This window comes from Oncorhynchus masou, chromosome 13 (assembly GCF_036934945.1).
Source record: "Oncorhynchus masou masou isolate Uvic2021 chromosome 13, UVic_Omas_1.1, whole genome shotgun sequence".
Classification (NCBI taxonomy): domain Eukaryota; kingdom Metazoa; phylum Chordata; class Actinopteri; order Salmoniformes; family Salmonidae; genus Oncorhynchus; species Oncorhynchus masou.
Window position 1 is genome coordinate 37,463,630 of NC_088224.1, and position 12,630 is coordinate 37,476,259.

The following is a 12,630-nucleotide window of genomic DNA, read 5'->3' on the forward strand; positions in this document are numbered from 1 at the left end:
TGTTTTGGATTTGCCCTAAACATAACGCTTTGTATTCTGGACATAAAGTTCATTTCTTTGCCAATTTTGTTTGCAGTTTTACTTTAGTACCTTATTTCAAACAGGAGGCACGTTTACAAGAAGTAAAAAAATAAATCTGTACTTCTTTCTTTTCAATATGTCATTTAGGTTAGTGTTGTGGAGTAACTACAATGTTGTTGATCTATCCTCAGTTTCATCCCGTCACATCCATTAAACTCTGTAACTGTTTTGAAGTCGCTATTGGCCTCATGGTGAAATCCCAGAGCGGTTTCCTTCCTCTCCGGCAACTGAGTTAGGAAGGACGCCTGTATCTTTGTAGTGATTGGGTGTATTGATACACTATCCAAAGCATAATTAACAACTTCATCATGTTCAAAGGATATTCAATGTATGCTTTTTTTACCAGTAGGTGCCCTTCTTTGCGAGGCATTGGAGAACTTCCCACGTTAACTATGTTATGTCTAGTCTGAGACCAGTCTGTTCAGTCGTGTGTGGGGGATGTTCTCTGATATCAAATCAAATTGTATTTGTCACATGCGCAGAATACAACAGGTTTAGACCTTACAGTGAAAAGCTTACTTACAAGCCCTTCATCAACAGTGCAGTTTTAAGAACATACCTAAAAAAAAAAGTACGAGTTAAGAATAACAAATCATTAAAGAGCAGCAATAAATAACAATAGCGGGGCTATATACAGGGGGTACCAGTACAGAGTCAATGTGCGGGGGCACCGGTATTGAGGTAATACTTAGAGTTATTAAAGTGACTATGCATAGATAACAGCAGTGTAGAAGGGGAGGCAATGCAAATAGTCTGGGTAGCCATTTGATTAGATGTTCAGGAGTCTCATGGCTTGGGGGTAAAAGCTGTTTAGAAGCCTCTTGGACCTAGACTTGTCGCTCTGGTACAGCTTGCCATGCGGTTGCAGAGAGAACAGTCTAGGACTAGGGTGGCTGGAGTCTTTGACAATTTTTAGGGCCTTCCTCTGACATTGCCTGGTATAGAGGTCCTGGATGGCAGGAAGCTTGGTCCCGGTAATGTACTGGGCCGTACGCACTACCCTCTGTAGTGCCTTGCGGTCGGAGGCCGAGCAGTTGCCATAACAGGCAGTGATGCAACCAGATGCTCTCGATGGTGCAGCTGAAAAACATTTTGAGGATCTGAGGATCCATGTCAAATCTTTTCAGTCTCCTGAGGGGGAATAGGTTTTGTCGTGCCCTCTTCACAACTGTCTTGGGGTGCTTGGACCATGTTCGTTTTTGGTGATGTGGACACCAAGGAACTTGAAGTTCTCATCCTGCTCCACTACAGCTCCTTCGATGAGAATGGGGGCGTGCTCGGTCCTCCTTTTCCTGTAGTCCACAATCATCTCCTTTGTCTTGATCATGTTGAGGGAGAGGTTGTTGTCCTTGCACCACATGGTCAGCTCTCCGACCTCTTCCCTATAGGCTGTCTTATCGTTGTCGGTGATCAGGCCTACCACTGTTGTGTCATAGGCAAACTTAATGATGGTGTTGGAGTCATGTTTGGCCGTGCAGTCATGAGTGAACAGGGAGTTCACATGTTTGGGACTGTTCACGCACTCCTGAGGGGCCCCCATGTTGAGGATCAGTGTGGCAGATGTGTTGTTACCTACCCTTACCACCTGTGGGCTGCCCGTCAGGAAGTTCAGGATCCAGTTGCAGAGGGAGGTGTTTAGTCCCAGGGTCCTTAGCTTAGTGATGCGCTATGAGGGCACTATAGTGTTGAACGCTCAGCTGTAATCAATGAATAGCATTCTCACATAGGTGTTCCTTTCGTCCATAGAGATTGCATAATCTGTGGATCTTTTGAGGCTGTATGCAAATTGGAGTGGGTCTTGGGTTTCTGGGATAATGGTGTTGATGTGAACCATGACCAGCCTTTCAAAGCATTTCATGGCTGCAGACGGGAGTGCTGCGGGTTGGTGGTCATTTAGGCAGGTTACCTTAGTGTTCTTTGGCACAGGGACTATGCTGGTCTGCTTGAAACATGTTGGTATTACAGACTCAGACAGGGAGAGGTTGAAAATGTCAGTGAAGACACTTGCCAGTTGGTCAGTGCATGCTCAGAGTACACGTCCTGGTAATCCGTCTGGCCCTGCGGCCTTCTGGCTATGGAGTGCGTGATCACACAGTCGTCCGGAACAGCTGATGCTCTCATGCATGTTTCAGTGTTACTTGGCTCAAAGCGAACATAGAAGTTATTTAGCTCGTCTGGTTGGCTTGTTCAACTGGGCAGCTCCTGGCTGTGCTTCCCTTTGTAATCTGTAATAGTTTGCAAGCCCTGCCACATCCGACGAGCGTCGGTGCCGGTGTAGTATGATTCGATCTTCATCCAGTTTCTTAGTCCTGTATTATGTGCGCCAATGTTTGCCTTGGTAATGTTTGTGTAGCCTATGTTTGGCCATTGTTTCATTGGTGATTATGGCCAGGAGACTAAGATGGTGGCAAACTACATGCATGTTAAACAATGGTTATAAAATTTCTGAAAATTAAAGGAATCCCTTGATGGGTCTACCAAAATGTTCCTCTCCTCTCCTTCAAATCCACACTCCTTCCTTACGCAGACGCACAAAACATACTATATTCTACCAGAAATAATTGCTTTTGTCTGGAAGGAGTTTGGTTGGGGGATCGGGGGTTCTCAGCGCGTGCCCGCTCTGCAAGGGGGGTTCGTGAAGGACAACTAGTCGCTTCTTTTTTTCTCCATCTCCCTCGTTCGTTGGACATGCGGATGTCATCTGTCAAATGGAGAGGGGCGTTAACGGGGGAGAGCGGGGACAATAAACCTCACCGCACCATTGTGGTGTCTATGCGGAGATGAAATCAAAAGCACGTCCAGAACAGATCCCCGTCTCCATTCTTAGGCCTGATAACGATATATATAAAACTAGGAAATAGTAATTACGCTTTATCCACAACCGAGGTGATATACATTTTATGACTTTTTCACCCTCGAGTTTGGTTATTAGCATTGGCAATGCCTCAGGCTTTTTATGATATAGGCACATAATTGATCGATAACTCATTAACAACAGCTCCCACCACAGAAGCACTGCGAGGGTGAGGGAGAGGGAGAGAGAGAGAGAGAGAGAGAGAGAGAGCGGGGGAAAGAGAGATCAGGCTCAGCGCTTTCGATTTTCCCGTATTGACTGCGATGTTTAGCGTATAGATTTTTCTATTTAAAAAAATCTATGTCGGCAATAATCTTGAGTGTAAGTGCGCGGCACAGATTGTGGCTTTATAAATGACAGCATACAATGTATCGGCGGAGGGATGGGAGGGGGTGTGGCTGTGGGAATGAATGCCTATCCTCGGATGTACACGCTGGGCTACAGCTGTAGAAGTTCACCATTAAACTGACCAAAACACATGCAGTTAACAACCCCCCCCCCCCCCAATTTAGCATCTCTATATCTCTAGTTCAATTACTCATACCATAACACGGTGTTGCTATGCTGGCAATGCAGACCGTAACCTTGCATTGCGTAGATATAGCATACGTACATGTATGAGAAGTGCGAGAGAAAAAAAATCACCTGCTGAAAAGTATATCAAAGACCAACTCAGAATACGTGTCTATTGTGTAACCTAATCGATTAGGTGACCACCACGATTATCGCCGTCCTTATGATGAAGTGTAATCAAGAGATCAATACAGAGAATAAGAAGTCGTATATGGGCTTACTAAGAAAAGGGAGAGAGCAGGGGTAGAAGGGAGCGGGGGGAGGAGAAGAGAGAGGGGGAGAGAAAGAGGGGTGGGGGAGTGTAGGCTGTACGGCGGGTGCTCTCTCGCCTCAATGTTGCGAGCAGCGGTGTCAGAGCGCTTTCAGACTGGAGGGAGTCGGACCGAACGAACTGGGGTTCCCAAATAACGGGAACATAGAGACAGACACACAGACGGATGGCGGGACAGAGCCAAAGAAAATATACCGCATAACGGGTACCGTGTTTGTTTTTCGTTCAGCTTTCGTTTAGTAAAAAAAAAGAAGCAGGTTTATGTATTTATGTTTTATTTATCGATTGATTGCGTTTTAATTACCGACCTGTGAAAGAGAGAGGGGGAGGAGCAAAAGCCAGATGGGGGTCCCTGTGTAGCCTTACTTATTATTTAATTATTTAAATGTATCAAATAATTTAATTGTAGGCTATATTTTATCATAATGCTGCTTTGTGTGCATGTATTCGTGAGCTGACCGATAGCAAGACTGCTAATAACCAAATATAAAGAACCCCAAGTAACAACTTCACACTGAACAGTTGTTAAGCCTTTCTATTCCGACAATACACCTGCTATAACAGTAAGTAAAAAAAGAATAGTTTTTTAATGAAAGTAAAACTGGAGAGATATTTATTTAGAAGCTTAAACCAAAGCAAAGCCGATCGAGGAAAAGGAGGCCACACACCTATCTTGATAAGCAAAACATATGGAAATACCTTCAAGAATATAAGAAAATAAAATTCGATACAGTTGATATCAGGATGTTTTGTAGCTACGTACAGACCGAACTTTTACCAATGAGAAAATACCAGCGTTAGAGAGTCACACTACGTATTCTGTCAATGACTATCAGCAGAAGCCTATTTTACATATAGCTGGCCTGGTGTCCCGACTGTCCGTCTGTGTGTTATTCTCAAGTGATGACCGTTGTCAGATCTATGAAGGGACCATACAGCCACATCGATATGACAGAGGCACAAAACCAAAAATGTGAATGTAGCATAGGCTAGATACCAACTCAACCAAATATTCGTACCGCTAAACATATTTTGAAACGTCTAACTGGAAAGCATACGAAGAAAAGCAAAGAAGAACAGAAGACAAGCGCAATTCGAAGAAAACTGCAAATAAAAACCAAGACGACAGCGGATCATGTTTGTTCCCTTGCCGGTGCCGTTCGTCTTTCAGAGAACTGCTTCCGACTTCAGCGCCTGGCGTCTCAAGTCCCCGCTGGCTCTACGCTCCAGCTCCGGTAAGACCTTTGCTTATCCCGCTATAGCTGTTTCATTGGCCATGCTCCTCTACATTCCACATGCATGAAAAAAAACAGAGTCAGGAAATACCTGTCCACTGAGCTAGCAAGTCCTTTAGATCACCTCTTGAATAATCAACAAGGATGAGAACATTTGGCTTGAATTGTTTATTCTCTCCGAGTCGAATCACCCGCAATCCCCCCACCCAAAAGACATTCGAATGTTTGTATAAAAATCCAAAGTGCAGAAAAACATCTTATTCCCCCAAAAAATTCAAGGAAATGTGGTTCATTATTTACATCCTTTAAACAGTTGCCTATGTGAGGTGTCCCACGCTGTTCCAATACCCTTTTCTCTCCCCACTTCCATCCCCATCTGTCTTCTCCGCTCCGTCTGCCTCTGTCTATGCACCCGTCTCTCCCGTTTTCGTCTCATGGACGGTTAAGGAATTATTCATGTTAATTTATCGATCTGGCGGAGATCGATCCCAGGGCCGCGGAAAAAAAGAGGGACAGAGGGTGAGAAATCTTGCGACAAGGCTGGGAGTGGAAAAGATTAAACGAATTACAGGCCATTCTACTTCAATTCTCATATTCTGCGTAAAGTTGATAGTCCTAGTCAATTTATGTTATCAATTAACACAATTAGGATTTTTTTTTTTTTGACTGTTTTGTTGTTGCAACAACCTGTGGAGTATAATAACTATCTTGTCTTGAAGCATCTTTGACACTTTTTGGTGGTGGTGGTTCTATCTAACGACGAGAGCGAGGGAAGGGGGGGGGGGCGGGAAGGTGATGCTGTCCCCGTCTCCATCCAAGTGGAAATTTCAAATGACAGATGGGACCGATTATATGCACTTCTCCCGGGTTGTGATGATCATGCAGGCTATCTCCTTAACTACATGTCACCAGGAGAAAAACGGTTGACATTTTTAATGAGTGCTGGTGGTGGAGGATGGCTTGACAGGTGCCCTGTATGTCCATTGCTTTTGCTGTGACCGAGAGGGGTGGGAAGAGGGGGACAGCCATTATAGGTCATTATTAAATGAAATGAAAAGGTATAGGTTAGGAGGGAATAATAATGGACACATTTTGGAAGATGTTTAAAATTGAATAAAACAAATGGTGACATTAGTGATGCAGTTGAGGGTAGTTTGCACCTTTTTATTTTGTGAAAAGGGGTTATCCACTGATGATGCTAGATAATAATTGTATCCGCTCATGGGTTTACCCACGTATTTACCCCTAATGTTCAAGGTTGACCCACACATCCCTGGGTAACATGTTTCATAGCTTATTCCAGTATAGAGGTGTGAGTAGCATATAAAGTGAACATACTCCCATATGCATACTTGAATAGAAGGGTATAAGTCAATACTCATCTAAAACATGAGGGCTAGAAAAGTGAATATACCCCCTCTTTTTCTTCTGTCTTCTTTCATTCCTCCAAGTCCCATGAGGAAATGGGTAAAAACATAACACAAAGATGGTCGGTCAGCTAGTAAAGAGCATCTCTCTCTCTCGCTCTCGCTCTCTCTCACACACTCTCTAGGCTCTCTCGCTCTCTCTCAATCTCTCAATCTCTCTCTCGCTCTCTCTCAATCTCTCTCTCGCTCTCTCTGGCTCTCGGTCGAGTTGCCTGGCCATCTGATCTAAGGATCAGATGATGGAGAGAGAGGGGGCTGCTGGGGGTTCAATCCCAGCATGCTTAGGGAGAGAGAGAGAGAGAGGCTAAAGTGGGGGTGTTAAGGAGTGAAATAACTGGAGAAAGAGGGAGAGAGATTGGGCTACCAAGTGTATCTAAGCGAAGAGCTTATGGGTTGCGTTGAATGCTGTATTTATGGCAAACCCACTAACCCCATTAAAGGGTTTTTCCGGACATCATTTCGACGGCAGTTTGTAATTATCGTGGTGTTTTTGTTCGGATTTGCATGTCCAGTCAGCAAACACCGCATTAGGCAAAATGAGATTGGCTCAGATTTGGAGTTCAGTTATGGTTTGAAATGCATTTGGAATTGGTTTAAGGGTCAGTTTAGAAGAAGCTGAAGTATAGTATCAGAGGTATATGTGTAGAAGTAATAACATAGTAATACCATATTAATAGTAATAGCATATGTTATTATATCCATAGAAAGATGAGGGAAATGTTACCGAAGTCTAATTGAAATAGATGGTTTTGGCAGAAATAAGTCTACCAAACGTCTCATTTCTCAGGTACTTGACCTGCCATTACCCCGTTAGTGCCTTAGGCTTTGCCTTTGGTCGAAGCCAGAACAAAGAAAACAAAATGCTGTTTTATTTGGCTTTAAAAGTTCCAGCGTTCTTTTAGCCCATGAAAAGCCATCAAATTCAGAGTGAGTCTGTCTGTCTGGTGAGAAACTGTGAATGTTTGCAGCTGTGGTGATTCTTGCAGTCATCGAGTAAACTCCATGTTTTGACTGTCCAGGCAAATTTTCATTGAAATGACGTGGGAACAACGTTGGTTAAACCAGTGTGCGCCCAGTGGGTAGAGTTTATTTGAAGAGTTCAGTTGCAGAGGCATAATATCTAACAGGCACATTTCTGCTCCAGCTATCCGACCACTCCACCACACACTGTTACCTCCATGCTGCTATAGAACTGCCTCCAGCCCACACCCCAACTCCTCACCTCTCTCTGTCCAGGAGGAGGCTGTGCACCTGGGCTTGGCGAGGGGAGAGAGGGGGGTGGATGGGTGAAGGCTTGGAGGCCTGCATTAACTGGTTAGTATTTGTGTGTGTGTGTGTGTGACAGCTCGGGTCGGACAGGTTGTGTACTTGATAACCGCACATTGAGGGAAATTATAGAGTTGTGTTTTATCTGAACCAGTAAGAATTCACAGTTTTTTTTAACCTTGCTCTGCCATTGATCAGGCTTCATTGACTACTCACTGAGTGAGTGTGAGTGTGAGTGTGTGTGTGTGTGTGAGTGTGTGTGTGTGTGTGTGTGTGTGTGTGTGTGTGTGTGTGTGTGTGTGTGTGTGTGTGTGTATATAGATCGGATTTAAGCGGAACTTCAGCGAGTCCCAGTGCTAACATGATTGCGAATGACAATATGTCCACCAGGGTTTGTTAGGGACATAATGGGGAATCAATAAACACAACAGAGATGTCAATACAACATGCTTTATTGCATTAAGCCACCTCTCCCATCTCTGCCCCTAACACCGACCCACTCTATTTGTCTCTATCTGGCTCTCTCTTAAACACACACAGTCACACACACACTTAAATTTTTTTTTTTTTTTTTTTTAGGTCTGACGATAATGAACACACTGCAGACCACTGATGTAGACTAGTTGTAGAGATGAGAAATATAAACGGACCTCTAGATCAGTGTTTCCCGACCCTGTTCCTCGAGTATCTCCATCATTACACATCTTCGTTGTAGCCCTGGACAAACACCCTATTGAGGGCTTGATGGTTAGTTGACAAGTTGAATCAGGTGTGCTTGTCCAGGGTTACAATACAAATGTGTGCTGTTGGGGATACTGGAGGACCAGGGTTGGGAAACACTGCTCTAGATATGGGAGGTAGATTTCGGCTCCCTAGCTTGGCTCCTACTGCCCATGTTACCATGGATACATTCATAGGCCATTAGATACATATAGTAATACAGGTGAACACTGTCTCTCTTCTCTCTCTCCCTCCTCCACTCAGCTTCCCTTCAGAGCCTTGATGGTCACAAAGACCATTAGGAGCCAAATTGGCCTTATTCAGGACACAATGCTATATTTGACTAGCCTGAGTGAATTTGTGTACCGGTGTGTGCACGTCCTTGTACATCTTTGTGTGTGTCTATGTGTGTCTCCATGCAAGTGTCTTTGTGCATCTTTGCGTGCGTGTGGAATCTTTTGAGAGTGTGTGAGTGCCAGTGTCCATCACACATTACCCAAAGGATCGCCAAGCACAGCAGGGCCTCCTTTTTCAATACACAAACCTCTCAGTGTTCAATGGTCAGTGTCTGTACGCCCGTGGAATGGAACTCATTCTCAACCCTTAATCGAATGCACTTGGTCACAGGCCCCCTTTTCTCAAACAAACAAATAGCGTACAAGCAGGCACGTTGTAGGGGGAGCAAGTAATGTTTGTGCCCACATCTCATTCTACACTCCCCTCTCCCTCCCACAATACATTGCCTTGGCCCTGCAATAGTACTGGAGATGAATAGACTAGCGAGCGAGCCCGCCGACTACGCCATAGTAAAAAACCTGCAGGCTTTTCTGCTGATTAGCGGCTGATCTGGGGTCAGGGTTAGACACCTCTTAATTAAACAGAATAATTTGGTTTCACACTGTACAGCAACATAACACGGGGAGAGAGGAGGGCGGTGCTTTGGCCCTTTGTGACACACGCCAGGCTGTTATCCCATCCCCTCTTGTGTGCTTCTCAATGAGGCCTGGAATGAAAAGAGGGAAAAGTGCCCCGAAGGAAAAAAGGGCCTGCTCTTTTGATTCCCGGGGGCTTATCATAACGAGGAAGAATGTGGGACTTTTTTCTGTTTTAGGAAGCGAATAGCACCGGGGCTAAAACACCTTGCTGATGAATTCAACTTTAGTTAGGGTGAGATTAAAAGGAAAAGAGAAGGATGCACTGTGTGTGTGTGTGTGTGTGTGTGTGTGTGTGTGTGTGTGTGTGTGTGTGTGTGTGTGTGTGTGTGTGTGTGTGTGTGTGTGTGTGTGTGTGTGTGTGTGTGTGTAGTGTAGCTCCACTCCTCTGCACACATGTTGGCATCAACAAGCCGTATAGTTGGATTGAATAGACCCCAGAAACGTATCCTTTGTGTGGCCGTTTCATGTGTGTGTGTGGCCGGTTCATGTGTGTGTGTGGCCGGTTCATGTGTTTGTGTGGCCGGTTCATGTGTGTGTGTGGCCGGTTCATGTGTGTGTGTGGCCGGTTCATGTGTTTGTGTGGCCGGTTCATGTGTTTGTGTGGCCGGTTCATGTGTTTGTGTGGCCGGTTCATGTGTTTGTGTGGCCGGTTCATGTGTGTGTGTGTGGCCGGTTCATGTGTTTGTGTGGCCGGTTCATGTGTTTGTGTGGCCGGTTCATGTGTTTGTGTGGCCGGTTCATGTGTTTGTGTGGCCGGTTCATGTGTTTGTGTGGCCGGTTCATGTGTTTGTGTGGCCGGTTCATGTGTTTGTGTGGCCGGTTCATGTGTTTGTGTGGCCGGTTCATGTGTTTGTGTGGCCGGGTCATGTGTTTGTGTGGCCGTTTCATGTGTGTGTGTGGCCGGTTCATGTGTTTGTGTGGCCGGTTCATGTGTTTGTGTGGCCGGTTCATGTGTTTGTGTGGCCGGTTCATGTGTTTGTGTGGCCGGTTCATGTGTTTGTGTGGCCGGTTCATGTGTTTGTGTGGCCGGTTCATGTGTTTGTGTGGCCGGTTCATGTGTTTGTGTGGCCGGTTCATGTGTTTGTGTGGCCGGGTCATGTGTTTGTGTGGCCGGGTCATGTGTTTGTGTGGCCGGTTCATGTGTTTGTGTGGCCGGTTCATGTGTTTGTGTGGCCGGTTCATGTGTTTGTGTGGCCGGTTCATGTGTTTGTGTGGCCGGTTCATGTGTTTGTGTGGCCGGGTCATGTGTTTGTGTGGCCGGTTCATGTGTTTGTGTGGCCGGTTCATGTGTTTGTGTACATTGGTGGGCAGACTGTTTTGGCGGTTGATACTTTTAGGTAATTAAAAGGGACTTGGTCCTGTTTGATTGAATGCCACCCCCTCCCCCATTCCCCTCCACTGGTTAGGGCCGTTTTGGGAGAGATTTAGCCCCCACCCCCCCCAATTTAATTTAGTGGATGGGACTTATGATAATGAACGGATGGAAGGGGGGGGGGTTCCCTTATTTACCTCAGGGACACTCTGTCCTTCCTCCCTCCTTCCTCCCTCCTTCCTCACTCCTGCCATTGCGAGTGGAAGGGGTGACTGCCAGGGGTTTGAGTGAAAAATGTAATATCATGCACCCACAAATGTATGCGTGCAGCAGACAGAAGTAACGTGACAACAATGGAGCGGAGGCTCTGCGTCCAGCTTTTAATAAATCGGAGTGGTCGGGCGCTTCAAACTCTTCTGCTGTGGGCTTTCACACACCCCCCCCATCCAACCCCACCCCAGCCCCTCCCATTCTCAAATGCAAATGCACTTCAGATACACGGCACACTCCCATGTTTCCACTCACACATGCAGTATGTATGTATGTACAGACACAGGTATGCATCTACACTTGGTTGGACCATAGTACCTGGAGGCTGTAGACAGATGCTACAGACACACCAAACTCATGCTCGTGTATGAACAATCAGATACCAATAGGCCATTGAGGAGTTTTAGTGTCTACTGAGTGTGCTCACAAAGGGTAGTCGGCCTTTAATACGGACACACATTTGCTTATCGGAAGGAAAAAGTCCTTTTCTCTGTTCCGTGCCCGCCGCCTTATCACAGTCCCCCTCTGTTCTTTTTCATCCTCTCGTTTTGCTCCAGGAGAGGAGTGCTCCGTCCTGAAATGAAATGAATCTGTTGTAGTACACCGCCTCCTCCTCTCCCCCTAGCTCCCTCTCTCTCTCTTTCTCCCCCTCTTTCCCCCTACCCCCAGCTCAATGTCATTCTCTCTTTACAGTATGGGGAGGGTTGAAGTCGTCACTTTAACCTCTCCATATTGGATATGAATCTTTTAGCCAGCCTCACTCTCGCAGTAATACTCCGAGAGCCCTAATCCACACACACTTTTACACTTGCATGTTCACACACACACACACACACACACACACACACACACACACACACACACACACACACACACACACACACACACACACACACACACACACACACACACACACACACACACACACACACAGCAGACAAACCATCCTCTGGCCTTTTCTCCGGGGGGCTTCAATCAAACACATGGTTATAAATCTGTGTGCCTCACCAATGCAGCAGCAACACATTTTAAAGGCTACATCATTTTGAAGGCCCCTAGTGTGACAATAGGTATTTAGAGGCCCCTTTCCAGCCTTTCTTCTCCTCACAGCATATTGTTGTAGCCTATTTGGGCTGTGGCCTTGGTTGAAGCTACCCTTTATTAGGAGGAGTGTATTGAATGAGGAGGAGCCTGCATTACATAAAGAAGATAGAGAGCTACTTCTCGCTTCTCCCTAATTGCACCCCTCAGGGATTTGGGAGTGAAAGCATGCATGCATAGTGCTGAAGTAGGATAGGTAAAGCTGAAACCCCCATCACTACTCCACCGTATGAATATGGTAAATCTCCCGTCCGCTCGTGGCATAATTCTCTATAGAAAATGGGTCCTAGTATACCGGTATTCCTAAGGGGGATTTCCTAAGAAGATTCTGTTATTTAGGCTAGCTCTCCCTTCTCCTTTTTCTGGGGGGGGGGCTTTTAAAGGCTAGCTAGCTTCTGCCAAATCCAACTATCACAGTGGTGCACACAGACCAGAACTGCTGTTGTAGACCCAATGTTCACTCACTAGCCCTATCGCTATCTTCTTCAGTCTACGCATGGCTTTTTGCAGTCGTCGTTCCCCATCCCTACGCCTCTGTGTAGCTAGCTAGCCGGAGCAAGGCACATTTAGCCGCTGCCCTAAGGC

At 45.9% G+C, this 12,630-nt stretch overlaps 1 protein-coding gene across 1 annotated transcript in view; it reads left to right on the forward strand.

Moving 5' to 3' along the window:
- Positions 1-4,914: 4,914 nt before the first annotated feature.
- LOC135551422 (POU domain, class 2, transcription factor 2-like) overlaps positions 4,915-12,630 on the forward strand; it is a 67,768-nt gene continuing 60,052 nt past the window's right edge. Inside the window, exon 1 of the mRNA XM_064982637.1 lies at positions 4,915-5,014. Within this exon, the coding sequence (XP_064838709.1) occupies positions 4,915-5,014 (100 nt within the window). The remainder of the gene's footprint in view (positions 5,015-12,630) is intronic.